Source organism: Bubalus bubalis, chromosome 13 (assembly GCF_019923935.1).
Source record: "Bubalus bubalis isolate 160015118507 breed Murrah chromosome 13, NDDB_SH_1, whole genome shotgun sequence".
In the NCBI taxonomy this organism is placed as follows: Eukaryota; Metazoa; Chordata; class Mammalia; order Artiodactyla; family Bovidae; genus Bubalus; species Bubalus bubalis.
The window spans coordinates 310,768-338,730 of record NC_059169.1 but is presented as its reverse complement, the minus strand read 5'-3'; the positions used below and the strand labels follow the sequence as shown (position 1 = coordinate 338,730).

At 62.8% G+C, this 27,963-nt stretch overlaps 1 protein-coding gene across 2 annotated transcripts; it reads right to left on the bottom strand.

Annotated features, from left to right (window-relative positions):
* Positions 1–121: 121 nt before the first annotated feature.
* GAS6 (growth arrest specific 6) lies at positions 122–27,963 on the bottom strand. 2 transcript variants are annotated; one of them, XM_025262520.3, is made up of 16 exons: positions 27,719–27,963; positions 27,362–27,528; positions 22,093–22,272; positions 18,125–18,149; positions 16,817–16,879; positions 14,670–14,792; positions 13,853–13,975; positions 9,989–10,111; positions 8,932–9,053; positions 8,730–8,848; positions 8,282–8,471; positions 6,406–6,570; positions 5,255–5,423; positions 2,389–2,561; positions 1,240–1,468; positions 122–548 (listed from the first exon to the last, which is right to left on the bottom strand). In XM_025262520.3, exons 1-16 carry the CDS (start codon positions 27,789–27,791, stop codon positions 397–399), a joined length of 2,196 nt encoding a protein of 731 aa, XP_025118305.2. In that variant the 5' UTR covers positions 27,792–27,963; the 3' UTR covers positions 122–396. The 2 variants fall into 2 exon arrangements, with proteins under 2 accessions (XP_025118305.2, XP_025118307.2); XM_025262522.3 differs by lacking the exon at positions 22,093–22,272 and having other exon boundaries at positions 27,719–27,958.

Genomic DNA, 27,963 nt, shown 5'->3' with positions numbered 1-27,963 from the left:
CAGGGGAACCTCGGGCAGCGGCAGCAGGGGTGACGGCCCCTGGACTTACGGGTGCCCTCAGCCGCTGACTCTGTGACGGCCGCTGCAAAGCAGCAAGGAGCGGACACCGCCAACACAGAGCTAGAAAGGTTCTGTAAATATTTTATTTTTCCATAGTTTTAAGTCAGAAAGAAGCATCTGGTGATAAAAATAACAGAATTCTTTTCCCGGGTCCGCTCAGGCGGCGGTGAGGTTAGTCCTCTATGTACACGTATGTTACACACGGGGAGGGAGGCCCCGAGGGCCTTGGTGGGCGAGGGTTCAGTGTCTCCAGCGCGGGCGCGGGCGCGGCCGCCACCCTTCCGGTGGAGAGGAGGCTGCGGCGTGCGTGGGGCGGGGCGTCTGCGGCCCAGAAGCCTAGGCGGCGGGCTCAACGGGAGGGCAGGAGTGGGACGTGATGTCGCCGTGCTTGTAGGCGGCTTCGTCCAGGTCCAGCGCCTTCCGGTTGACCTCCAGCGTCATGCAGCCGCGGTAGAAGGCCGTGACCGGAGCCGAGGTCACGGGCACGTCTGGGCCGCGGGGAAAGAGCAAGCGCGTTTTAGCGGGTGAGCCGCCCGGAGCCCGGGCGCCCCGCCGCGTCTCTGGCAGAGCGTCATCATGCAGCTCAGCCACGAGCCCCGGCGGGCAGCAGACGCCTGCCACCAGGCTTGGCACGGCACCACAGCACCCCGACCCCGCAGAAGGATACACAGACAGTCACATCCATTAAATATTATCTCATCCCGAATGAGTCATGCCCAGGCCTTCCAGGCTCTCTTATCCTCTTCAAAGCTCTGTTTACTAAAACTAAACGCAGTTGGAGTCTGGCGGCCAAGCCAGCGCCTCTGTCGGGGACAAGTGGAGACCCGCCTGAGTGGTGGGAGGCCCAGCCTCTCCCATCTCCCCTACTCTGCTGCGATACCACCTCCAGATGTGGCGGGGGCAGGCTCACCTGGCCTGCTTCCCCAGGCAGCTGGACACCAGGCCTCGGGGGTGGCTCCCCGTGTGGCCCAGACCCACCATCTGATACCCATGGGGGTGTTCCTGGAAGGTGTGGGGTGGGGAACAGCTTCAGGCTGATGTGTCCCCCCAGGTGCTGTCAGCCTGACCCCACAGCGGCTGGGCTGGGCCCCACACGCTGCTGCCACAGACTGGCTCCTCCTGCCTCCCTTCCCTACAGAGCGCCCAGCCCTGCCTGGGGGAGCGAGTCGGGGCCCCTACCTGGCAGCCCCCCGATGAAGGTGAGCACGGAGCCCTCCAGGTGTCTCCCGAGGACGGCCAGCTGCTCCTGCAGCCCCGCTGGGCTCACTTCACTCTGGCCCTGGGTGCCGTCCACCTCCAGGGTGGCCCTGTCCTTATTCACAGAGATGGTCACCATGTGCTCCTGGCCATCGCAGACCTTGATCTCCATCAGGACCAAGGTGACGTCCTCCACGGCCAGGACGACCAGCTGTGGGGAGAGGCATAGCTGACTGGGGCAGACGGGCCGGTGGCCACATGCCCGTGGGCCCTCCTGTCCTGCCGAGGTCCATGGGTCTCCTGTGGGTAGGGTCGCTTATGGCCAGAGTGTGACAAGGACATGGTTTCTACATGTGTGAATTAGGGGGAGCTTGACCCCCTCCAACATGATTGAGGACTAGCATATAGAGCTGCATGTCCCCGGGGGGGACGTGGAGGAAACACTCTGGTCACAGGGCCACACATGCATCGGTCTGGGCAGAGGGGACCAGGGCTCCCACTGTGTCTGTGGCCAGGACTCAGGGCAGAGCTGCCCCTTGCATGTGGCGCTGCCACAGAAACAGCAGAGAGGGGCCATGCCTGGATCTGTGCCCATCAGCTTGCAGCCGCAGTAAGAGGGGAGCTGATGGCTCCCGCAGGTAGGCTGACGTGGGGAACACACCCCTCTTGGGACAGGCGGGAGAATAAACCCATTTCCACTACTCTTGCCTGTTCTCTGAGAAGACAGCCAGCGCGGTGACCAGTGACGGTCGGGGGTGGGGTAGGGACTGTATGGAGGTGACGGCAGCCTGTCCAGGGGCGGATACTCAGAGCCCTGCCTGCCTCCAGGAGAGGCCTGGTGAGGGTCTGGGCCTGTTTGTACACTCACACATGTCATTTGTGAGCAAAATCATTTGGCTTAAATACAAGCGATTAATTCAAATTATCTACACCGCTGGGGGTGGCAGGACGGTCTCCCCACTGCACAGCCAGCCTGCAGGGCTCCAGCACCAGCCCTGAGCCACCAGAGGCCATTGAGACGCTGCTGAGAGGTGGGCGCTGGAACTCTGAGGGCGAGAGGTGGGGCTGAGCTTCACGGCAGCTCTGTCTCAGAGCGAGGGTTGGGGGGCGGGGGGCAGCAGCAAGCAGTACCTGCTTCTTGAGCTTTTTGGTGGAGTGGTAGTCAACCAGCGCCACGGAGAGGGCCACGGCCTGGCGGTCGCCCACCAGCGCAAGCAGCACCCCGGTGTCTGCAGCAGGGCGGACCCGAGCCACAGCCTCCACTGCCCAGGTGGTCTTCGTCCCGCCGGTAGGGGACGTCCGCGCTGCAAGGAAGGCCACGCATCACCAGGCAGTCCAGACAGCGTGGCGCAGAGGCGGCGGGCTGGGCCCCGCGGGGCCCCGGGCGGCAGAGGCAGCGGGAAGCCAGTAGCTCGGGGCTCAGTGGCCCAGCTGTCAGGAACTGACAGGGAGCCCGGCATTGGACTGCAGAGGCCCCAGCCCACCGAGAATAGCCACATGCTCACTCCCCAAGAACCCCTCTGAGTGGCCACCGACCGCCCCACCCAGTCCGGCCGGGACCATCCCCTGGGCACCTGACTCCCTGCCCCCAGGACAGGAATGGGGTGGGGCTCAGCCTGCCCACCCACCGCACAGGCTCAGCCCAGCAAGCTGAAGGACCGGGAAGGGTTGGGAAGGCAGTGAAAGCTGCCGGACACTGCATCCAATCTTCCTTCCCGGGCCGCGCTTTTCTGCTCTAATCGATGCTCCACGGGGCCGGCGCTGCTTAGAGGACACGTGTTACAGGACTCTGTAGGCACGTGTGTGCGTGACAAGCCGCCTGCCATGCGTCACGTATGTCATGCTCCAGGGCACCCTTGGTAGCCGTGGTGGGTCCGGGTCTCAGACGCAAACACCACCTCGCGTCTCCTCCCAGCTGAGCCACCGCTGCTGAAGGGGCCGGAAGGAAACCTTGCCCCCTCGGTTTCTAAGCGTTTCCACCTCTCGGGATGCAGCAGGTCGGCAAGGCCACTCAGGTCAGGCCTTGCCCTGCACTGGTGTCTTTTCCACCAGCGAACCGAGAGCCCATTGAATCGTGTGCAGGTCCCCACCCCAGAGAGGGACGTAACGATCAGTTCTGAAAACTGTTCACTGAGCTGAACACACGTAGAATTGGAAAAGGCAACGAACAAAACCCCCAACCCAGCCTTCTCCTCTGTTGCCAAGTTTCCCTGCATCCCTGACGGTGGGGAGAGTGGCGATCTCTGCAGGGTCCCCCAACAGAGGTGGGGAGAGGGGCGATCTCTGCGGGGTCCCCCTGGCAGAGGTAGGGAGAGCGGTGATCTCTGCGAGGTCCCCCAACAGAGGTGGGGAGAGGGGCGATCTCTGCAGGGTCCCCCTGGCAGAGGTGGGGAGAGCGGTAATCTCTGCGGGGTCCCCTGGCGGAGGTGGGGAGAGGGGCCTGGCTGCCAGAAGCGTGTTTGAGGGGCCAGCGCCTCAGCTCCCCTGGGAGGTTTCCTTGGGTGCCGAGGGGGATTACCCACGTGCCCCTTGCCTGATGGCTTCTGGGGCTTTAAGACCCACAGAGTCCAGATCTTTGACCTGCCACTGAGAACGGTGCCTGTAACTCCTGACACGCCCCTTCTGTGTCGTCATGAGGACAGGACGGCCAGCCTGAGGCGCCCTAGAGGCGCCAGTCCTGACTGCCATGTGGCCTCTGCTGTGGCAACCTGCAGATCTAATAAGCCCCGCAGCCACTGTGGCTGCCTCCGTGGCGGGCACACAGGCAGCGGGGCCAGGCCGCCAGCGTGTTGCGTGTGACACCCACTGCCACAAGGACGCCCTGGGTCTGCGCGCACAGAAGCGAGGGCTGCAGGGGCGGCGTGCGCTCCGTACGAGCTGCAGTCAGGAGTGAAGGTTTCTCCTTGGGTGACCTGGTGGCGCTCGTGACAGGTAAAGCCAAGACAGAAATGGGGAGGGGGGAGCAGGTCCCATCTCTGACCCGAATAGACCGTCCCTACGATTGGGCCACGCAGGGTGGTGAGGGTCACGTGTGCACCTTCAACCATGACAGGCTCAGAGTCTGGGAACAGACGCTGGGGGCATGCCGGGCGTGGGGTGAGGCACACCTTGCCGCCTGAGGAAAGAGGCTCATGGGTCCATGTGCGGTGTCTCCCAGGCCGTGACACAGAGCCGCCTGACATCCTCACGTCAAAGGCCACCAGGGCCACGCACCCAGGCACAGCGACGCCTCCGGGCACAGTGGTGCCCTCCTGGGGGCAGAGGTTAACTCTGACCCTGCCCGAGGAAATCTAGGGAAATCCTGAGTCCAGACTCAAACTGAACCGCTGTGCCCCCCACCCCCACGGCCCACACCGTGCAGGCCAACCCCTCAGGGCAGATGTAAAGCTAATGTCCAGGTGCCCACTCATCAGCGTGCAAGGGTGACTGATTTAAACTGTCTCTTAATGCTAAAAGGGAAGCGGTCGTGGAATTAAAGGCCCTGCTTTACAGAAGCGGGAAGGACTCTGGGCGGACCGCCGTCCCCTGCAGCCACCCTGGCCCCCGGCTGCCCGCCCCACCTGCTCCCCTCTTACTGGGGTCACAGAAAAGCTCCTCTATAGCTTCCGCAGCTGCTGGAAAAGCCTCGGTTCTCTGAGGCACAGTTGCAGCTGGGGCCTTGGGCCCTTCCGTCAGGGGCCTCCTCCTATTTCTTCCTGCTGAGCCTGGAGCACTGGACTCCTGGTGGTTCGGCCCCTCCCCACAGCCCACAGCGCTGTGACCACAGATGCACTCAAGGGTGTCCCATCTCAGAACCTTCCTGGAAGCTCCCGCTTCAAGCCCAGTGTCCCCCATCTCAGCCACAGGCCCTCCGCCATCCCATTCTCCCTGCAACCCAGCACCCAGGCCGGCCATCCCTCAGGCGCTCGCCCCGGGGCGACTGGCTGCTGCTGCTGCTTCGGGGAATTTGGGCCAGAAGGCCGAGCACAGCCATCCCCTCGCAGGAGTGGAGACTCACCGTAATCCAGGTGGAAGAAGGCAAACCCACTCCCGGGGAAGAAGGACCCCCTCTCGGTCACAGAGAAGCACTGCATCTTCACGTTCGCCTTGACCGTCTCCTGGACGGCGGTGTCCTCACCATCCAGCCAGTGCCAGCTCTTCAGGCAGCCGTCCAGACGCGGGTTCATCTGGAGAGACAGGGACCCCAGTGGCTTCCTGCTGCTGCCCGTCCTACGGCGCCCTGCTGGTCACGCTCGTGGCAATCCACTGCCCGCAGGCATGGACTCTGCTGAGGGCGGTCGGTCCGCCCTGGACCCACTCAGGGCCGCCCCCCTCCCCACCGCCTGCGCTTGGTCCCCCCTCGGCTGGCAGGCTCGGGGCGCCTGGTCCCCCTCGGCTGGCAGGCTCGGGGTGCCGACTGCTGCCTGGAAGGACGGGCGAGGGGATGCACACACGCCTGTGCTCACGCCAGGCCCCCAGAGCACGGCTCCAGCTCAGCCGCACCTGCCACAGCTCTGAGCAGGTCGGGCCAGCCCAGCCTCTTCTGGAAAACCAGGAGGGACTCCGGGGTGTCGGATAGCCCTCAGCCCTCGGGGCGGGGGGACACGCTGCGACGCTGCCCCCACTCGGAGCCTCAGCGTGTGGACTCGCCTCCTGCCCGCTGTGGAAACCCAGCTCGGAGCCAGGGGCTCTGGCATAGACACCAGCACGCCGGGGGCGAGAAGGGACAGGACTCTGAGAAACGACCAACACCGAGCTCTCATTAGGTCTTACTTCCCCTGCGGGAACCCCAACAGGATCAACAACCCAAAATGTTCTTGGGAACTGCCCAAAAAAAGTGTTAAAAAGTAAGTTCATTGTTCTTTTTGTGAGAGAATAATTTCATTGTGATTTGTCTCCTCTCCAAAATAGACATTTTCATGATCAATTCAGACGAAACCGCAAGTGAGTTTCACAGAAAGAGACAGCAAGATAGGCGACATAGCTGCAGCTGCGGCTTGTTATATCCTAGAGACGTTCGCCTTTTTCCCACCCTTTGCTAGTCCTGGTCAGTGTGGTTAATTGTCCTCCTCACCCACCCAGGGCTCGGACCCTAGGGACTAAGGACGGTGGGCTCTGTCCTCCTCAGCCCCCTGGGCTCAGACCCCAGGGATGAAGGGGAGTGCTTACAGGATGCACGAGGTCTTTCTCCTGGAAGGGGATGCCCCCCACGGTCAGGTTCAGATGGTACAGTCCTCTGTCCAGCTGGAACAGGTCCCCAGCCACGGCGATCTTCATCACGGCGTCCTTGTTCACCTTGATCACCAGGTTCCGCTCAAGCTCCTCGACAGAGATCTGAGGAGCACGGTGCCATAAGGGTGGACGTGCACCTTCTGAAGGGGGGCCCAACCTGGCGTACCAATTCCCATCACCACATGGGGCCAGGAGACCCCCAGCCTCGGGGGTCCAGGCTCACCACCTACACCGCCTCCCTGGCATCCACGGTGTGGCTCAGGCCCCACCAACTCCTCCAGGGATCGGCTCCACCTCTTCATCCCCCTTCCTGCGAGGGAGCCTCCCCTCCCCATCTCTGGCCCTGCATCAAGCCTTAGCCAGGGAGCTGCTTCAGGAACCTGGGGTCACTGCCCCCGCACATCAGCCCGGGGTTCTCTGCTCCACCCTGGCCCTTCACCTCTCTACCCTCAGCTGAGCATGTTTAGACGGGAGCACACTTTCTACCCTGGCATTTCCTGCAGCCAGGCAGTGCCTGGCACAGACCGGATGCTGAGTGAGCATATGAATTCTCTGTAAAACTGCCCCGTCTCCCCTGCTCTCCTTGTAGGAGAGTTTAAAGCCTGTCACTCTGTGCTCGGAGCATCTTCCTCAGCCCCAGAAGCCCCTGGTTTCCTTTTCGGCTCAGGTGGAGAAACATCCAAGTGCAGGGTCTGAGTTTGCTGAGGAGGCAAAGTGGGGGGCGGGGGGTCTGGTGGGCACCAGAGAGCAGGCAGATCGTCATGGAGCCTGGCCTGTGGCTCAAGGGCCGGGTGTATCTCGGGGTGGGCGGGGTGCTGGGGCCACGCACCCACTGGTCGTGCCTCCCCCAGCCCCACTCCCCGGCAGAGTCCCAGCGGTGCTCAGGCACCTCGAGCTTGGAGCAGCAGGCTCCCACACATGGAGCATCCTCAATCCCCGGGACAGCTTCCCTGCAGAGCGACTATCTTATCTGTCCTTTTGCAGAAGGTCTCCTCCTGCTGTCGTGATGGTGCCTGGGGTTTAAGAGTCTAGGAGTGGAGGAGCTGGACCCACCGATGGGATGGAAACACTAGCAAATGTCTACAGCGCTTTTATTCATGGAGGCCAGGGCAACTTTTCCCATTTTATCTTTACTTCTAAAGGGAAAAAGAATGCTTTTCCCATTTCTCTTTCAAGCACTTACTTCTAAAAGCCCAGTGCTAACAGTTTGGGAGGAAGCCCGCGTGTCACAGGCCACTTTGCTCCAGGCATCGTGGCACCCACAGAGCTGACGGCCGGAGGCCAGGCCCTGGGCAATCAGGGTGCCTCCATCAAGAGGCAGCCAAGTGTGAGCCCTGGAGGTCAGCAGGATGGGAGCAGGCCCGGAGGCAGAGCCCGGGACGGTGCCGTGAGTCACGGCCGACCCTGACCCCCACTGAGAGCATGAGGCAGCGGGACAGGCACCCAGATCTCATCCCGTTCTCAGCCTCGGGGCAGCTGACAGTCTGAACCGGAGGGTCCTTGGGAATGGGAGCCCCGTGTGCTGCAGGGGCCCAGTGGCCCTCCTGGCCTCAATCCAGCGGCCCGGAGCCCCCACCCATAGGTGTGACAGACAGAAGCACCTCCAGACAGCCAGGCGGCCCCAGTGGAGCCGGTCCACTGAGAACTGTGGTCCCGGCAGCGGAAGCCCAGCTCAGCTGCTGTGACGAGTAATGCCCGTCAGGGCGCAGGCTTCCTGCCAGGGCCGCCCTGCTGGGGCTGTGCCTGCTGACCATTGAGGGAGTGTACGTGAGCATTGCGGGGTCCTGGGCAGGGCTGCGGGGGCCCCACTCACTGTCTGCCACGAGCCGTGGTTGATGACGGGCCCGCTGCTGGTGACGCGGCCCACGCCCTGGTAGCGGAGCTGCAGCTCCAGCCGGCCAGCCCGAAGGCCCAGCACAATCCAGGTGCTGTCCCGGTGGCCTCCAGCGAAGAACAGGATGCCCTCGGGGTCGAAGGTCCTGAAGTCGAACTCAGCCACCAGTCTGCGGGCCAGCAGGAACAAAAGGGTCACTGTAAGCTGCGGCGTGTGGCCCTTCCCGGCATGGGATGGCCCGGCCTCAGGAAGCGCCAGGTGGGCAGGCTAGGAGCCATCTTCACGCTGATGCTGGCAGTGAGTCGCTGGGCAGGGAAGGCCGGCACCAGCCCTGAGACCCGTGTGGCTGTGCTGGGCAGCAGGTCCCCTGACCAGGCAGCCTCGTGCCCATGTCCCCTCGGGGCTGGATGCCCTCCTGCCCTCTCACCTCGTGGGCTGCAGCCGTTTGAAGAGCAGTTTGATCACGGGCATCGCGCTGAACATGCGGCCCAGGTACAGGGAGTTCACGCTCTTGGCCACGTTGAAGGGCACACAGGGCAGGATGTCCTGTCGGGGCGGGGGTGGCAGCTGTCAGGCGGGGGCGCTGAAACCCCGGGGCCCTGCTGCCCCCACATGCCACCCGGGACTACCTCGCATGTGTTCATGTCCTGGGACAGCTTCAGGCCCCCGCGCCCGTTGCAGTGGCAGGTGTAGCTCCCGGGGAAGTTGACGCAGACCTGCTCGCAGCGCTCCTCCATGCACTCGTCCATGTCTGCAACCACAAGGAAGCCCCTGAGCCCGCAGGGCCGCCAGAGCCTGCCCCCATCACACTTCAGCAGATGCGAGGCCTGGCGTTGAGCCCCAGGTGGCCCAGGTGTGTGGCTCCCGCCCGGCTCCTTCCTGGGGACAGGGCTGCACACCTGGATGGCGGCCATCAGCAGGGCCAGGGCGGCACACACAGGACACCAGGCTCACGGTCGGCCGTGGGCTTGTGCCCAGGACAGGGGCCAGGGTGGGGGAGCCGGGATGGCCTGGGGGTTGGGGAGGCAGGCTGGGACCACCCATCTCCTTCCTCGTGGAGGGGCAGCCATGGGCCCCAGGCAGGAAGGTAGTGGGGGGCAGCGTGGCTGTCTGGGCCCCTGGACATGGCTGGGCCAGGTGCGCTGGGGGCAGGAGGAAGGCAGCTGCCCAAGAGCCGGGGCCCTGCCTGCCGCCTCCCTGTGTCTCTGGGGAGGGGCCAGTTGCACAAGAGGCAGGCACTATATCACACGTGCAGGTGCAGCAGGGGCCACATCGCATGCATGGTGAGGCAGGGGCCACGTCATGTGCGTGCAGGTGAGGCAGGGGCCACATGTGTGCAGGTGAGGCAGGGGCCACGTGTGTGCAGGTGAGGCAGGGGCCACGTGTGTGCAGGTGAGGCAGGGGCCACGTCACGTGTGTGCAGGTGAGGCAGGGGCCACGTGTGTGCAGGTGAGGCAGGGGCCACTTCATGTGCATGCAGGTGAGGCAGGGGCCACGTGTGTGCAGGTGAGGCAGGGGCCATGTGTGTGCAGGTGAGGCAGGGGCCACGTCGCGTGTATGGTGAGGCAGGGGCCACGTCGCGTGTGTGCAGGTGCTCAGCCCCTCTGGGGGGCACGCGGCACAGCGCTCCCTGGAGCATGGCGCCCTGTGTGTGCCTGTGTGTCCCATGTGGCCTCAGGTAGGTACCTTGGCAGCCCTTCTCCTGTGAACTGAACACGTAGCCCTCGTCGCAGACGCAGGAGTAGGAGCCCGGCAGATTCTGGCACCGCGCCGCCCCGCAGGCGCCCGCATCCACACATTCGTCTACATCTGCAGGAAAAACCAGCTGCATCAGGTCCACCAGGCCTGCTGGCGGCCGGCCTGGAAGGAGCTGCTGCCCGCTGGCCAGGAACTGTGGAGAGGCGGCCAGCTCTGCGGGGGGAGCCCAGCCTCGCCTGGCGGGGTCAGTGCAGCGTCCCCCCTGCCTTCTCCTCCCCCTCCTCTGCCCCTTGCCCCCTCCTTCTGTCCATCCTACCCCCTCCTCCTCCTCTGCTGTCTCTTCCCTTCCTTCTAACCATGGGGTTTTCAGCCCCAGCCCAGAAGCAGGGCTGGGGGTGGGTGGGGAGTTTCTGATCGGGGCCTGGCTGAGAAGGCGGATTCCTGTCTCTGTGGGGCACTGGCTGGCCCGGTGCACAGAGTTGTTGCTGAATTCAAATGACAGCAGTCCAGGAAGGTAAAAGAGTACCTCTGGGGCCTTTTAACCCTAAGTCCCACCCCGCACCCCCAGAGCCCCCGACCATCAAGACTGCATGGGCCTCACACTGAGGACTGCATGGGCCTCACACTGAGGTCTGCATGGGCCTCACACTGAGGTCTGCCCGAGGAAAACCAGCACCACAGCCACGGTCAGTGACCGTCCGGGGTCGTCCTGAGGCTCCTTCCCCTCTGCCACATGGACAAACCAGTATCAGCAGGAGAAACCTGTAGCCAAGAGCTGGTTCCTGAGGAGACAGAGGGAATTTCTAGAAAGTGCAACTGGTACTTCAAATAAGATCTGCCCGCAAAGACTCAGAGCTGCTCCTGACTTTGTCACAAGGGCAGCTCGGCAAACATAGGCTTTCAGATGTGGAAACTAAGATTCCTCCCAGAGACGGCGGGAATGATCCACGTGCTCCCCGCAGGAAGCCTGTAAACCCGCAGGGCCCCCACTGTCAGGGCTGGCAGGCACTGCAGGAGCCAGGCTGGGCCGAGCCCACGTGGGCTGGGCTGGCAGTGGGTCCAGACCAGCCCCAGCTATTCAGGGGCAGGAGGTGCCAAGCAGAGTCCCCAGGCGGGCAGGCACCACGCTCACACTGGGGGCCACGGGCAGGTACCCCACACCGTGCTGGCTCAGCAGTGCCAGCCCCCGCCCTCGGCTGCCGAAACTTCACCACAATCGTAGGGTAAGCTCACAGCCCACCCTGCAGTCTTGCTCAACCTAACTGGCTCCACGAAAGCTCACGATGAGCAATGACTGGCCTCTGGGTGGTCCTCTGTCGGCAGCCAAGAAGGTGCCCAGAGACTCATCCGCAAAGGCTGGGCAGCGCTTCAGAGCAGACCCCAGGAGCCCAGCCCCACGGGTGCAGGGTCCCCACCCCCTTGCTCTCAGCATCTCAGGGCTGACCACAGAGGACACGATGAGACGGTGCCTCACTGCAGGGGTGCTAAGGAAACAGTGACACCAGGAGAAAGGAGGTGTCGGGCCCGCCTCTGCAGGCACACCCCGAAACCGGCGTCGGGGCGGGGCCCGTGCCGACAGGCTAAGTAGCGACCAGTCCTGCTAACGGGAGGCACAGGGCCCGCCCTGCTGTCCTGCAGCCAGGGATGCGGGCTGCTGGGATTCACTCAGAGCCGGAGGCTGCCTCACCCCTGGGTGGTCTGCGAGGTCGACCAGAGGTTCAAAGCCGGCCCTCGGGGTTTTGCAAAGAGGGCGCTTCTCAGGGCGGCGACGGTGCCTGGGGCACCCACACCAACAGCACAGGGCTCCCCTGGAATCTGAGCCCCGCAGTCTGGGCCCTCGGGACGGCCCCGGCAGCCGTGGGCACAAGAGAGGCTGAGCCTGAGTAGAGAAGGGCTCCCGGAGAAGTGGGGGGAGAAGCCCTGGGGTCCCTGAGCACCACCCTCCACGCCCCACAATGACCGCCCTATGACACAGCCTGCCTGGAAGTGCGTTCTTAGGGGGAGGCAGATGGCTGCGAAGAGCAGGGGATGGGACCCGCCACCGGGACACGAGGAGGCCTCCCGCGTCTCGTCAGGCCCGGGAGGCACCGATGTGCATGGACTGGAAGCGGTTTCTCCAGATAAGAGAGCCGACCCGCGTCTGTGCTCAGGGCCCCCCTGGGGCTTCCAGACCCCGGGCCCTGACCCCTCATGCTGCCGTGACAGATGGGAATTCATGGGGAGAGGGAGGTGGGCAAGCGAGTTGCCTCTGGGAGAGTGGGGGTGAGAGAGGGGTGCCTCTGGGGAGCGGGCAGCCTGCAGTGGTTTCTTGGGGTGCCCCGGGGGCTGGCTGTGGGGAGCCCCAGACTGACTGCAGAAACGGGGGGGCAGGGTAGCTGCCTTCTGCTTCACTCCAGAGCAGACCTTTCTCAAAGGAAGGCTGGTGACTGGAGCCTTGGGAAGCCAGTGGGGCGGGAGTGGTAAGGTAGGATCCTGGAGGCCTCGAGCACAGTCCTGCAGCACCCCCACGCCCCCCACCAATAAGTACGAAACTGAGCAGTTCTGATCAGGGCCATGGTCACACTCAGTGTCGGATGAGCATTTCTGAGGAGGTTTACAGAGGCTGTGACTGCCGCCGCAGGCAAGAGGCAGACTGCTCGAAGAGCAGACTGCAGATGCCGGAAGCGGCTCAGTCTCGAGCAGGACTAAACCTGCGGCCTTGAGAGAATGGGATTCACACTATCGCTCCCGACAGTCTGTCTCTGTGGGCATCGGAATCGTTTGTTCTGCCCGTATGTGTAAGGAGGCAACTGAAACCGTCAGCAAAGAGATGTTCCAGGCCTACACAGACATCATTCCCTCTGAGAGCATGACGCCCGTGTCAGCAGGAAGTTACAGAAGACAGACCTTCAGCTCAACCCCTCAGAGATGCAGTGATGTTCTGGTAAGTGCGAACTTGCGAGCAGCCCTTTGCAGGACTCTGCCCTCAGCAGGAAGCCCCCTTTCTCGTCACTTTAGCAAAACTGCGTTGTAACCAGCTTTTAACCAGGCCCTGCCCTGCTCGCCTGTCTCTGGCCAAAGCACACCTTCACACAGCACCTTGCTTAACTTAATGGTTCTTTGTGCAGATCAAAGAACTAGAAATAAACAACAGATGACCTGATCTCTCCCCCAGCTTCCCCTTCAGTAACCTCACGAAGACGGTGTGACCGAACAGTAAGACAGCGCCTGGAGGGGCCGTGAGGAGAGCTGAGGGGCCTGCACTCTGTGCGGGGAGCAGGACGCTGACCCCAGTCTCAGTGGCTAATGAGGCTCCTTCCTGCGTCCCTTTAAAAGCTCTCAAGGCTGAGCCGAGGCTTCGGAGGTGGTTTTGGGGGCTGCTGAGCCCACCATCTCCTCAGAGTGCCAGCACTCTGATTAAAGGCACCTTCCCTTTCTACCATTTGTGAGCTCTGATCCTGTAGCAGTGAGCAGTGGGACCCCAGGCGTCCTGCCCGCACCTCCCCACAAGGCGTCCGGGGCCCTGAGGTCAAAGGAACGTCTACAGGCTCCGTGGCCGGGAAGGAGGCCCGGCGACCACCCCACCCCCTCTCCCTGAGCAGCAGGCAGGCCTCCCAGCTGGGCTGGCTCCGTCCACAGATCTGAGTGAATCAGCCTGTGTCCCGGCTCTGGGGCCCGTGGCCACGGACAAGCCTGGGCATGTGCTGTGTCTGCGGGACGCCCTCCTGCCCTCCCTCCAGAGCCAAGGAGCCAGCCACAGCCTCAGCCTCTTGCAGAGGAGCCAAGCGGCTGAGGCTTCAGCCTGCCAACTTCTGGCAACTGCAAAAGCGAACAGGCTAGCACAGAGGCGGGGGGGTCCTGGGTCAGGCTCACCGTGGCAGGTCCGACTGTCTGGGGAGAGCGTGTAGCCCCCGTGGCAGGCACACTGGAAGCTGCCCGGCTGGTTGTAGCATATTTGACTGCAACCCCCGTTCTCCTGGCTGCACTCATTGACATCTGGGAAAAGGACACAGAGCCAGAGGTGACCCACGACCGCCTGGAACACTTGGCAGCGTCTGCAGCCCCAGCCCCATGGAATCCACCCTCAGGTCCTGGGTGGGGGGCACAGGGACCCAGTTCTGTGGCTGGACAGCAGGCTCTGAGGGGCTCAGGGCTCCCTCTGCAGCGAAGGGGTGCCCGAGGGTTCTAACCAGGTCCCAGGGGTCTCCTGCGTCTTCTCTGCTGACCCAGCACGCTGCAAACTCAAGGAGGGTGGAGATGAACCTGTTCTCGACTCCCTTCTGATCAGTGGGGGCCCAGACAGTAGGGTAGCCTGCCTCAGGGAGGGCGTGCCCCCACGCCCCCTGGCACCCTGGAAGAGCTGGCCTGGCTTGGGCGCTGCTGGGGGCTCAGCATGGAGGCTTTTCAAGCTGGATGGAGCCCTGCCCGGGGCTGCAGCAGGACACCTGCTGTCCAGACGTCCACGCCCCGGGAGGACTTGAGAGGCTGAGGGCCCCAGGCACCCATCTGCTCCTTGGGAGAGGACCAGCGAGGGTCCTGTGTCCCCACACAGCTGGCATCCCTTCAAAGTCTCCTCACTCCTGTCGCAGCCAGACAGGCTGGTGTGGCTGTGTCCCCTGCCAGCCCAGGCCCTTGGGCGGCCCTGAGGGGTGTCCTGACGCCCCCATCTCCCCAGGCAACGCAGCCTTACCCCTGTCGCAAAGTCGTCCTGCCCAGCCGTCTCTGCACTGGCAGTAGAAGTTGCCCATGAGGTCCTGGCAGACGTGGGTCCCCTTCTTATTGCAGGGGTCTGGAGAGCACTGGTCAGGCAGCTCTGAGTGGAAAGCAAAGAGAAGGGGACCCTGAGCTGGGAGAGCACTGAGGCGGGTCGGGGGCACTGAGGTCCCCCTGCTGGCCCTGGCTGGCCACACCGAACCCCACCTCCCCTGGAGGGCGTCAGAGACCAGGCCGGCCAGGCCCCGACTGATCCCAGGAAACTCAGGTCAGCTTGGAGGGAGCGGCCGCCCACCCACCAGGCTAGAGGCTGGGGTTGTGCCCTGGGGAAGTGGGGGAGAGGCCAGGCCTGGCAGGGTCCCAGAGCCGGACCTCCCATGGAGCAGGTCACAGGGCCCCGGCAGGCATAGGAGGCAGGTACAGGTCCCCACCTCCCTGTCCAGCTTCCCCTGAGACTCGAGCAGTGGCCCCTGCTCCCCGAGCACTCAGCAGGCCCGCGTCCAGCTCGCTTGGAGTGTGCCTGGGACCCCTGGGCAGCGGGGGACGTGCGTGGGGCCAGGCAGCTCCCGACCCGGACGGTCCCACCGCCCCCCCGCAGCACCCAGCATGTCAGAGGCCCCACGGGAGGGGCGGCTGGACAAGGGTGCGTCCCCACCCGAAACACTCGGTTAGACTTGAGTTATTGCAGAAAGACAAGCCCGAGTTCATTACCTTCGCCTGGAATTTGCCTAAAATGCCCAACACCACCCCTTACAAATCTCAGGGTCCCCAGGCCGAGAGGGCAACCCCGCCTTCTCCTGGCGGCGGACAACTCCCAGTAGGAAGAATTCCACCTGCTTTCCTTTGCTGTCTCGTTGGGAAGCTCATCTCTGGGGCAGAGTGAGGAGTGTGTTTGCGGGTGTCCCAAGCTTCTGAGGAATTCGGTGGACGCAGGCAGCCCGCGGACAGGCTCTGGGCTGAGTCCTGACCCAAGCCCCACAGGAGGGAGGTGAGTGGTTATCTGCCCGCTGACGGCGGGGGGAGGGTGCGGGGGGAGGCCACCCTGTGCACTGGAATGCTCGGCACCTGCCGTGGTCAGTGGGGGCCAGTCTCGTGGCTTCTGCTCCTCCTTCCAGAAGCGTGAGGGCAACGGCAAGTTATGACCTGGGCAGGGCATGCTCAGAGGAGCAAGCGCCGAGACACTGCCCTCGTGGGGACAGACGGGTCACAGACGGCTGCACCAAAGGCTGAGGGGGGCAGAGATAACGTGTCTGCTCCACGGGACTCTCAGGCCAGAGCCAGGCCTGGAGTCAGGCTCAGCTGAGATGTGTGTACGTGTGGATGAAAGCCATGTGACAGGACACCAAAAATGTCAGTGTTACTGTATGATAATTTAAAGTAATAATAATAATAAAGATGCATGATGAGCTGAGGGGGAATCTTGCTACCTTTACTACAAACGGCTAACCTGCAAAATCTATCATCAGCTCCTACAAACCGAGAAAGGCAGGCAAAGAATGTGAACAAACCATTCGCAGAGAAAGAAACACGTGAAGCTTGGCTTCACTCGTGAGTAAGAAGAACTAAACTGAACGGCTTGAGGGCCGTTTCCCCACTTTTCTGCTGGAAGAGGTAAAAAGTAGAAAGAAGTACAACTGGCTGGTGTGGGTACTGGGGGGCACTCCTGCCCTCTACAGGGATAATGCGCCAGGTCTGCGTCAAAACCGGGAAAGGACATAGCTTTCCCTTCGTACTTCCACTCCTAGGAACTTACCCAGCAGAGGTGCTCAGGAGACAAGGAGGCCACTCTGGTTTGTTTGTTACAATAAAAAACTGGAAAGAGCCCAGGAGTTTGCCAGTGCCCCTTGCTTACCAGGCATGCTGCCCACCAAGTGGGCTGAGAACATTTCTCAGAACCAGTGACCGCGGTGAAAGGGGACTCTACTGACCAGGATGGGCCCAGACGGGCCTTCCCTCCACCTCGCAGAGGTACGCACTTCATGCCACACACACTTTGGCTCAGGGCAGAGGGGGCTGACCTCAGGCTGTGGCTCCGAAGGCCACAGGGACACTCAGGGCCCCTGGGAATGACCACAAGACCCCAAGATCCCAGACTCAGGGGCTGTGAGGCAGGAGCACACTTACTTTGCACACAGGTGACGAAAGCTGGGTTCTTTTGGTACGGAGATCCATGTTTATTGATGCATTCTGCAAGACAGGGAGGGGGGTGTCACCCCCTGACAGACGTGCTCATGCCGACACAGAATTTTAACACCAAAAATGAGCAGGTGCTTCCAACAGGCAGAGCTCTGTCCAAGGGGTGCCAGCCCCTGTAACCTTGATGGGGGAGGCTCCTGCTATTGCACAGAAGGCCCTCTGGTGGCCCTTGGGAGGCTCTCTGACTGTGGCAGAGACCTGAGCTCCATCTCAACCTGACCCTGTTTGGAACAGCGCCCTGGGTTTGATGGAGACCGAGCTCCTCCTCCCCACTACTCAGTTGACTGGGCCTCCACACGGGGCCGGGGCTGGGGAGCGACCACGTGCATCTGGGCACAATGGATGCTGAGCCACTTCACTGGCCTTTCAGGAGGTTGCTGCTGCTCAAGCAAATGTGGAGGACGTGGGCATGAGCAGTGGACAGGACCAGAGGCGGCCCAGGGGACCACGGTCACCCTTTCCTGAGGAAACAAACCCACACACCCAGGAGCAAGGCTACACGGGGCCCAGGCTGGGCTGCCTGGGGCCGACCATGGTCCACTCTGCGAAGCGCCTCTAAGAGGCTGCAAGGCCAGCGGAAAAGTGACCCAAATGCATCCTACACAATCAGAAGGGAGAGCCCCGGATGCCTCTCTCGCTGTGAGTACAGACGCCCCAGCAAGCCTCAAAACGGCACTGACCGAGGAGCAGGTCCCTGGGGACTTCCAGATCGCCCTGGAGAGACGGGCCGTCTTCCTCTTGTTCCCCCAAAGTCCAGAGGGGCTTTCCAGCCCCCCTCCCCCTCAACACTCACAGAGACGTCGCTGCTTGACAGCCAAGGCGGCTTGCTTGCACAATCTTGTCGTTCGAGTTAAGCAAAATCATCTCTAATGTTCTCAGCTTTAGTTAGTCTTATGGTGTCAATAGCTACACCCCACACAGACAAGAGCTCCCCGGGGTCTTTAGTAACATCACAGCAGGGAGTCCTGAGACTAAATCAATCGTATTCCCCCGTTAACCAGCTGAGCTGGGGGTCAGAGTGGAGCGGAGGTTTGCCAACAGCGACGCTGGCTGCAGGGTTAGGGTTAGGGTTAGGGTTAGGGACATAGGCCACGCTTTGCTCCGTGAGCCCGGAGGTCCCATCTCACTGTCACAGAGCTCTGTCCCTCCAGGAACAACTTGGTGACAAGGTCTTAGCAACCTCTCCTCCAACACGTAATGTCTCCCCGACTAAAGGAGGCTGTGATTTCCACTTACCCAAGTACCTTGGATAAAAGTACTCCTGTGGAAAGAGAAAAAGAAAGGCAGCGGTTAACTGTTAGAGTGCCTGGCGTCTGAGCACCCCTACGGCCGCTGGGCTGGGAACCCCCCCTCCCCCCTGGAGGCAGGTGCTTGCAGAGGGGGAGGGTGAGAAAGCTGCTTTCTGCCTCTAAGATGGCAGGGAGGGGGAGGGGAGGAGAGGGGAGGGGAGGGCAGGGGAGGGGAGAGGAGAGGGGAGGGGAGGGCAGGGGAGGGGAGAGGAGAGGGGAGGGGAGGGCAGGGGAGGGGAGAGGAGAGGGGAGGGGAGGGCAGGGGAGGGCAGGGCAGGGGAGGGGAGGCCCAAGCGGCCCAGGGCTTCTGCAGGGTGCTTGCATGCTGAGAGCAGCTGGCCGTAACCAGCAGCCCAGTGCCACCAACAGCAGCTACACCACGTGGGTAAAGTGTCTTTCAGGAGGATAAGAAACACGTTGGAAAGAACCCAGCCTCAGACTCCGGTGGGAGGACTCCCAGTAGCTCCTGTGTTTGTAAACCATGCCAGAAGAGGACAGAGGGTGTGAAGGGGAGGTCCTTTCAGCCACGACTGCGAATTACAGGGTTGGAGCTGGGCAGCAACTCTGGTCTCCAGCTGCCACGGGGCGGGGTCACAGCAGCCCGCCCCTGCCTCTGCCGCCCCTCAGGGCTGATGGTGGAGCCGTTTGGTCCTAAATCCCCTCCCCCAGGAAACCAAGTGACCTGATGTTGCCAGCTTGCTGGTGTCTAATCCTCCCGCCCACCCTCCCAGGAAGGTCGCTCTCATCAGCCCATTATCACAGATGAGTAAGCTGAGACTTCAGGTCAGCCACAGCCCTGCTTCCCCATGACCCTGAGCGTCACCTCCACCACCCGGCTGGGCCCCCGGGCCTGGGGGCTGGGTGGGGGTGCCTTGGGCAGATGCAGTCAGTTCATGCTTTTAGAAATAACGTTCTGGTAGGGGTGCTTCTTATAAAATGTTATTTTAAAAGCAAAGATCGGACCAAGTCCAGGGCTTCTGAAGCACTGGCGAAGGTGACATCCGTGCACACGTGATCAAGAGGCGGGCGGGCTTGGGGGGAGGGGCCTGCCCCCCTTTGGCTCCCAGGCCCTCTCTCGACAAATCGGGCTGCGTTTTCTCCTCCCAATTTCAGTCCTACACCAGTTCGCTCTGGGAACAGACAGACAGGCAGGTTTGGGCCCCTGTGATGAGCACTCTCGGGGTCTCCCGGGATCTGTGGGTCGTGGCATCTGTCTGGGGTTAGAGAGAGAGCAGAGGTCTGCAGCGAGGCTGCCGTGGGCTTTGGCCATGTCGAGTGCCACGGCACAGCACATCCGAGCCTCCTCTCCCTCTGCTCCTCATGAGCCATCCCCCGAAGGGGAAAGGAGAGCCGTTCACATCCCCGCAGGGCCCAGGTGAGGCTGGGACTCCCACCCCCATGCAGCCCTCCCTTCCACCAGCCACGCATGCTCCCCGCCCTGAGCGCAAATGAGCCGGGGACACCCACCCCCAGCTCCGTTGACCTCTGCAGACACTGCCCTCCAGACACACCGTGTCGGTGGTGCCTGAATGCTTTTGTCTGGAGTGTCCGGGACCTTTACCTGGGTTACCCAACATGACAGGACTCTCACATCACACTGCAACAAATCCAGTTGTTTCTCAAACAGTGAACTGAGAATTTATTGCTTTCTTTAACCTGTAGCTGTCCACAATTTTAGTTCCAAAGATCTCTACTCTTTGTGAAAGCAGAGTGGAGAGCTGGGTGTCACAACAGTTCGCTCATCGACAGAGCGGACACAGGCGTCCTCCCCGGGATTCGGGGGCAGGGCCCGCCAAGGCCCGGCCTGGCCAGCACCCCGGTCTCGTCCAGAGGCTGCTGCTGCCCAGGCGCTGGGCCCCGAGAGCGTGAAGCTCAGCACAGCCCCCCCTGCAGGCAGGCACCCAGACTCCCTCGGTGCCCGCTGACCCCGCAGGGCTCCACACATCTTCCTGGCAGAGTTCAGACAAAAGCCTTCTTCCCTTCCTTCCCCCAATTCCTCTCCTGAGATTCTCCCAACTAGGCGCGGAGGACTCTGTGAGACCGAAGGAAACGCGGACGCTACGTCTCAGGCCACGGGCCTCCCAGGTGCCCTAGGCCCTGCTCTCCTGGAGGACCCCAGGTGGGCCCCCAGGCACCCTGTGAGGGCACTGTGTCCCCTCCGTCCTCAGACACTGACGCACAGGCTGCAGGGAGGTCCTGGAACAAAGCCCTGATGTCACCAGCCAGAGGCACGGGTGACCCGGGGCCTGCAGCAGCTCGGCACGTGTGTGCGTGCGTGTGACTCCCAGGGCGGCAACACCCCTCCATCCCCACAGCCATCCCCTCCCACCCAGCCTGGCCCCACATGACAGGGGCCGGGCAGGGTTCTCCGGGTCCCGGTCACATCAGTGTCAGGACAAGCTGCCGTGGATGCTATGCTCAGGGCCTGGGGCAGGTGGCAGTGACCCTTGGGGCGTGGAGATCCCAGTGCCCCTCGCTACTGAGAGCTTTCCAGCAGTCCGCCCCTGCCCCCGGCACATCCCTTCGCACCGCCCCCTATGAGTCCCCACTGCCCCGGTGACCCGCAGCAGCTCAGCTTCTGGCAGGCCCGGGCATCTGCGGGGCCCTGAGGCAGCTGCAGGCTCCGGCGGATGGGAGACCCGAGGCCCAGGGTGGGGCATGAGCCAGGGACTGGAGGGGGCTGGTCCCTCCCAGCACAGGTTGTGAGAGTGCAGCTGAAAGACCTGCGTGCGAAGCGTGTTGTGCAAAACCTCCTGGCGTGGCTCAGTACAGTGTCTCCTGCCAGGCACGAAAATACTCTTGGAAATGGACCTCATAAAACAGGTTTGTTTCCAAATACTGCTCCCCCACAGCAGAGATTTGTAGCTGCTGTCCAGCATCCAATTCTCCCTTCATCCCCAGTAATAGAACTCTGGATTCAGTTAAGCAACAGTGCAGCCAGCTGCAGGACTACACTTCCCAGCCGCCCTTGCAACTAGGCGTGTCCGTGTGACTAAGTCCTAGCCAATGGGATACACACAGGGAGCGAAACAGTAAAGAGAGAGTGGGGTACTTTGGTTCTCTGGCCTCCTTGCTGGAATGCAGATGTGATGGCTGGTTCTCCAGCATCTTGCCCACTGTGCGAGGAGGCCTGGGCGACAAAGGCCATACACTCGTGCAGTGGAGCACAAATAAGTCATGTAAGTCCCTGGGCCCCCACCGTTGAGCAGCCCTGGGCAGCCTGCCTTCTACCTTTTACATGAGAGAGAAACACACTGTCTTATTTAAACCACCCTAATGAGGCCGACCAGTCCATCGTAAAGGAGATCAGTCCTGAGTGTTCATTGGAAGGACTGAAGGAAGGATCGAAGGAAGCTGAAACTCCAATACTTTGGCCACCTCATGAGAAGAGTTGACTCACTGGAAAAGACTCTGATGCTGGGAGGGATTGGGGGCAGGAGGAGAAGGGGACGACAGGATGAGATGGCTGGATGGCTTCACTGAGTCGATGGATGTGAGTTTGAGTGAACTCCGGGAGCTGGTGATGGACAGGGAGGCCTGGCGTGCTGCGATTCGTGGGGTCGCAAAGAGTCAGACACGACTGAGCGACTGAACCGAGCTGAACTGAATGAGGCGAAAGCACCGGCTGACTGAACTTGAAAAATGAGCGCAAATAGATGTGTCATGGCCTGCAAAGTGAAGATTTCATGAGTCGGTGAGAATGTTCTGGGAAATGGGCAACGCGAAGGCCTTTCTTTCCTTCTCCTGTGCTCTCCTGGTGGAGGCCCCTCAGGGCTGCGGGCACTCCCCTTCAGGGCACTGGCTGATCATCCACAGCTTTGCTTGGAGACGCCTTTGTTCTCAAGGCCAAATGCAGCTATGATGCTCACCTGAGTGGCCTTTGTTCTCAAGGCCAAATGCAGCTATGATGCTCACCTGAGTGGCTAGGGTGCCCACCAGCAGGACAGGAAGCCACTGGGCTGCACTGGGTCCTAAGCTTCTCCAGGTCCTCAGCCTCCCCGGGGGCCGGGCCTCGCCATACCCTCTGGAGACACAGGAGTGACCCCGCTGTTGGCCAGGTGCTCTTTCTGGCAGCTGTGAACATGCTGGCAGGAGCTGAAAAAAGCAGGCGTGGAACCTCCTGCGGCCCCAGAAGAGTAGCTCCTGCTGACACGTTACAGAGTGACAGAGAACAACGCATCTTCCTCCAAGTCTGAGCGACGCTCCTGCCCCCTCTGACCTGTCCCTGCCCACACATGGTGGCGGGCCTTGGGGGCTTGGACAGCGTGGGAGTGGGGGAGGGAGAATGACAGGCCCACCAGCTCCTGGTGAGCAGGGGGCCTCCACCAGGAGCCCACGGAGCAGAAGGGCAGGGCAGGAGCCAGCAGGGATGGCTGGGCAGGGGTGAGGCCTCGTGGTCTCAGGAGCTGGGCGCGGGCACAGAGCGTGAGGGCTTGGGGTCATCCCACAGCCAACGCCTCCTTAAGAATTACCCCAGCGGGACGACCTGCGCTCCCAGGGCCGCAGCTTCAGGCACGCGCACGGGGGCTGCAGGGATCACTGGACTGAATCACCACCACAGCGCCAGGGGCCCCGATATCTACACTAACTCTCAAGCCACACCAAAGTCTGCAGCCCAGAAACAGCTCCGACCTCTGAGCCCAGCAGACACAGCGCATCCCACACGCACGGGCAGAGCTGGAGTAAAGCAACAGCCCCGCTGGGTGCACAGCGTCCCAGCCCCGCCACTCGGCACCTCAGGAACCAGGCTGTGAGCATCAGCTCCTTAAAGGGCATTTTCTCCCTAAGTCCCACAGGCAGACCTGCGGTGTCCTTCAGAACATCTTTCGTTTTTCTACAGACGCTGAGCCCATGGGCGCGGACGACGCATCATTTAGGGGCCTGTCCTGTCATTAGGCCGCAGGGCCCAGCTCCGAACTGGGCTGACCCCCCCGGGAGTAGCATGTATGAGGGCTCAGGGGCAGCAAACGGGGGCCAGACAGAGCTGTCCCTCCCCCAAGGCCGTCGGGGGAGAGGCTGGCCCATGTGGGGGCCCTGCGTGCCACCCGTCTAACCAGCAGTCTGCAGGCCTCTGGGTCGTGCGGAGTCAACTCCGGAGAAAATGCATCAGGCCAGACAACTCAGAGAACCCGCCCCTGCTGGCTTCCAGTGGGGGAAGCCTGGGAGGGACTGGGCCCTGGGGGACGCCTGGCTGCAGTGAGCAGGGGGTTTCCTGGACAGACAGGAGCTGGGGCTGAGTCTGCACCGGTGGGGCCTGGTCCCATCCTTGACGGAGCCTCAGGGGGCAGAGGGAAGTGTGCCTGAGCATCTGAGTGAGTGAATGTTAGGGAGATGCTGTCACGGTGGGGTGGGGCGTGGGGGGCAGGTGGGCCTCGGCTGTCCTGGAGGTCACTGGGGGTGACAAGGACCCCATTTCTGTGCCCCTGAGACCCCTCAGGCCACTGCAACAAGGGGAGACTTGAGGAAGGGGTTGTCCCCTCCCTAGGGGTGTCCCCCTACAAGCATCACTGTCTGCAGACGTGTGAGCGCTGAGTCTGCGGACCTGTGAGCACCGAGTCTGCGGACCTGTGAGGACCGAGTCTGTGGACGTGTGAGCATCACTGTCTGTGGACGTGTGAGCACCGAGTCTGTGACCTGTGAGGACTGAGTCTGCGATGTGTGAGCACCACTGTCTGCGGACGTGTGAGCACTGAGTCTGTGGACCTGTGAGGACTGAGTCTGCGACATGTGAGCACTGAGTCTGTGGACCTGTGAGCACCGAGTCTGCGACGTGTGAGCATCACTGTCTGTATCTCAAACAAACGAGGGCTGGAGGACCAAGACCTTGGAGCCCCCTCCGACCTGCAGGCCTCAGGTGGCCCCTGTGCTGGGAGGTGGCGAACCGGGCCTGGGCCGTGGGTCAGGCTGGGTGAGTCTTTCATCCAGAATCCTTTCCTGAAGCCAAGGGCACTGGTACGGGCTCTGGTGCCCTCTTGCATTGAAGGACCTAAATAGGAAGGTGACTGCCGGGCTGGTGAGCTTTCGGGAGAACTCGGGGAGGCCAGCAGGGCGCCCAGCACCCAGAGTCCTCTGAACAAGACCCCAGGAGGAGGACAGTGCTGGGAAGACACAGTAACAAGAGAGGAAAACAAGATAAGAAGGGAGTCTAATCACAGGGCTCCAGGGGAGGGCAGGGTGGAACACTCTTGAGGCTGGAAGAATGTGGAGGAGACTATTCGTGCCTGGAGGGAAGCCTGGGAAGCACTGGACGCATCAGGAAGGCCCCAGGCGCCTTCCTCTCCAGGGCTCCACAGCCCCTGGAATCAGGAAGGTGCCCACAGCTACCTGCTCAGAGGAGGGGCCCATCCACAGACAGGAAGGCGGCCCAGGGTGGAACAATCTGCCCGGGCAGGAAGCACCCAGAACACACCCAGCACAGAGGGCACCGCCTCCAGGGATTCCAGGGCAGGCACGTGGCCCAGAGAGCCGGCTCCAGGTGCCGGAGCCCCCACCCAGCCCGGGCACAGGGCGGCCACCCCCACCTTCTGCCCCACCCGCAGCCCTGGAGACACGGGACATGCTGCCCCTCTGCCAGAAGCAAAGGGCCCGTGGGAAACGCTCATGCAGGCGTGTGTGGCTGCGACGGGGCAGCCGCACGGAGGAAGTCCTGCCGTGGCTGGCGGGTGAGGACAGGCTGTCCCGGCAGCGGCCCCTTGATCTGGCAGCGCTCTCAGCCCAGAGGCCGCGGCCTCCCCGTCACACGTTGGGATGCACGGGGCTCCTGCGACTTCCTGAACTAAGGCCAGGGCCTCGTCGGGGTCACACCCACACACGATCACAAAGAGCCAGGAATCTGAGGGCAAGGAAGTGATGCTTCTCAGGAGAGCCCAGACTCTCAGGAGCCGGGGGCCCATGGGTGAGGTCACAGGACCGCCTCACCCAACGCGCTGCTTTTCCAAAGGTTTATTAGCAGTGAGTTGTGTTTGCAGGGTCTCCCCCAGTCCTGGAATCCAGAACCTCCTCAAAGTGAGGGAAAAGATGGCGTGGACGCCTGGAGGGGCATCTGGTCGACCAGAGCAGAATTGGACACGAGGAAGTCCCCTAAGCACCAGCCCCAACCCCCGACCCGACCCGAACTGGCTCCTCCAGAAGCCACCGCCCCTCGGTGAACGCAGAAGGAGCCGGTCCGCCCGGGAAGCTGGTAATAAAGGGAAAGGTGTGACTGTGATTCGAGGATGGGTCAGGAAGCAGGACAGGATTCTGAAAACTCACACGCGGCTTTGATGTGCAAGGAGCCCACGCGTTCCTGATGGGGTGGATGGGGCGGGTGTGGGAGGCAACCCCCCGGGAAGGGAGGGCAGGGCGCCAGGGGGTGCAAGGCCCCGTGTTAAAGTCGCTGCTGTGAGCACCGCTGTCCTTGCCCTCGTTTCATCCACTGCAGACAAGGTTCTGGAGGAGGGCATGGCCGCCCACTCCAGTGTTCTTGCCTGGAGACTCCTATGGACAGAGGAGCCTGGTGGGCTACAGTCCATGGGATCACACAGAGTCAGACAAGACTGAGCGACTAAGCACAGACAGGGTTATCACAAACCTAAGAACAGCTGCAGTGGGGCGGGGTAGGCTCTGGGAAGGGTGCGCGGAGACCAGTGTGCAGTGTGTCCAGCCCAAGGCCTCTCTGTCCTGCAGGAGCAGGGCCTGGGCGGGGCGGGGCTGGTGCAGGCGGCGGCCTCACTGCCCTCAAGCCTGGTCACCTGCAAGCCCCATCCCCTGCTCTGTGGCAGCCAGTGTTCCAGGCTGGGCCTGGGACTGGTAGGAACACACTTATCACACACCCCGCAGCCGGGCAGCAACCCAGGCAGCCAGCACACAGCCTGTGTGGGACCTTCAGAAACGCTCCGCGGAGCAAGCTCCCTGGGGCCAGCAGGACTCATCATCATCAAAGAGACGGGAGGACAGGCAGAAGAGATGGGGCGGGGCAGAGCTGCTGCTCACAGCGGGTTAACGCGCACGGCTGCGGACACCGAGAGTCACCGGTCACAGCTCAGCCACCGCAGCTGCGGGCTGTGCCAAGGCCAAGGAAGGGCACAGCTCGGTCGTCGCCATCAAGCTTGTTTCACATAGGGGACCACAGGGTGGGTCAAGCCAGCCAGTCAGAAACGCGAGTCACGTAAAAGCCTGCATCCTTCACACTCATTTGTTCACTGCACGAGACGCTTATTCCACCCCAGAAGAATTCTTTAAAAGAACTATTCCAGTAGAACCAAAACCAGCTGTGAAATCATCCTGACCTCAGGGTGTGGAGCGAGGCAGGGTGAGCCCACCCCTCTATCAGCCCTGCTTCCCCGCGGGGGGCTTCCGGGCACACACCCCAGCCTCTGCCCCACCTAAGATGGCACAGTGCACCCAGGGCCACTCCCCGAGGCCGGCTGCCTGTCGCCCCACATTCTTCACGACGTTATTAATAGAAACTTGTCCTGAGCCAGCACCTTAGGCTCCTGCAGTCTCCGCGGTTCCCAGGGCGCACCTTGTGGCCGCCTGGCCCGCCCTCCCGCGTGTGCCAGCCCTGCTCCGTCCTCCCAGTCCTCCCAGCCTGGGACCTGCTGCCTTCCGGCTCGTCCAGCCCTCCGTCTTTGAAGCTAAGGCTCCCGCCTCTAGACAGGGATCTGTGGACAGCCCCACCCCCACCTCTAATCTGGCCAAGGGGGCAGGGAGGCAGGAAACTGTTCCGGCTCTCCAACCATTTATTTCGTTTACGTTTTAAGCCGGACCCTACTGCTTTCTGGTTGAGCTGTCAGAGTTGCAGTTTCCTTCAAGGCGGCTGCCTTCCGAGGCCTGCCGCGGGAAGTGGCTGCGGGCGTCCACAGGACCCCCCGCGGGCATCGGCCGCCGCTCCTCCGCTGGAGGGGCACCTGGCATCACCGGGAGAACAGGGGCTCGAAAGGAGGAGGCCTGAGGGTGGCCGGGGCGGCACACAGCACCCTGCCCTTCCGCCACCGCTGCCCGCCTCCCTGTATAAGGGTCGGTGTGCCCGCAGAAAGGTTTGCCGCAGACCCCCGGCTCCCGCCCGTGCGCGCGCGGACCGGGGTCCCCCGAAGGGTGGTGCCGCGGGAGCGGGGGTCGAGGGGACCCGCCTGCCCCGACGCTCCGCTCGCCGCCCCAAGGCTCCGGGTGCACGCCTCGCCGCCCCGCGCGGCCCCGCGCTCACCGTCTCGGGGTCGTTCTCGAACACCTCGCGGGCCTCCTCCCGGCTGCACAGCTCCTCCACGCACTCCCTCTCCAGGTGGCCCTGCTTGGCCTCCTCGAAGACCTGGTAGGCGCGGCGCTGCCTGGGCCTCAGGAACTGCGCCGCCTCGCGCGCCCGCAGCATCACGGCTTCCCGGGCGGGCGGGAGGAGCGGGGAGAGAGCGGAGAGGCGCCGTCAGCGCGGCGGCGCCGGGGCCGGGGCGCGCGGGGCCGCGGGGCGCGCGGGGTGCCGCGCCGAGGCGCCCCTCGCCCTCCGGGGGGGCGGGGTGCTGGGGGGGCTCCCGGCCCGGCGCGCCCCGCGGCCCCGCGCGGTACTCACTGTGCGCCGACTCGGAGGCCAGCAGGAGCAGCAGCAGCGCGGTGCCCAGGGCGGCGGCGGGTCCGGGCGGCATGGCGGGGCGGGGCGGGGCGGGTCGGGGCCGGGGCCGAGGGCCAGCACTGGAACCGGGGCCGGGGGCCGGGCGCGCGCGGTCAGAGCGCCCGGGGGGCCGTGGCGAGGCGCGGGCGCCGAGGGGCAGTGGCTCTGGTCATCCTGTGCGGGCGGCTCTGAAGGTCACATCCCGG

Coding starts and splice junctions, on each gene's coding strand:
- GAS6 (XM_025262520.3), bottom strand. CDS start 27,791: ATGCCGCCCGGACCCGCCGCCGCCCTGGGCACCGCGCTGCTGCTGCTC. Junction 18,150..22,092: donor TGGGCACCCTAGCCACTCAG/GTGAGCATCATA, acceptor CTCTTTCCACAG/GAGTACTTTTATCCAAGGTA. Junction 14,793..16,816: donor TTTCGTCACCTGTGTGCAAA/GTAAGTGTGCTC, acceptor CTTTCCACTCAG/AGCTGCCTGACCAGTGCTCT.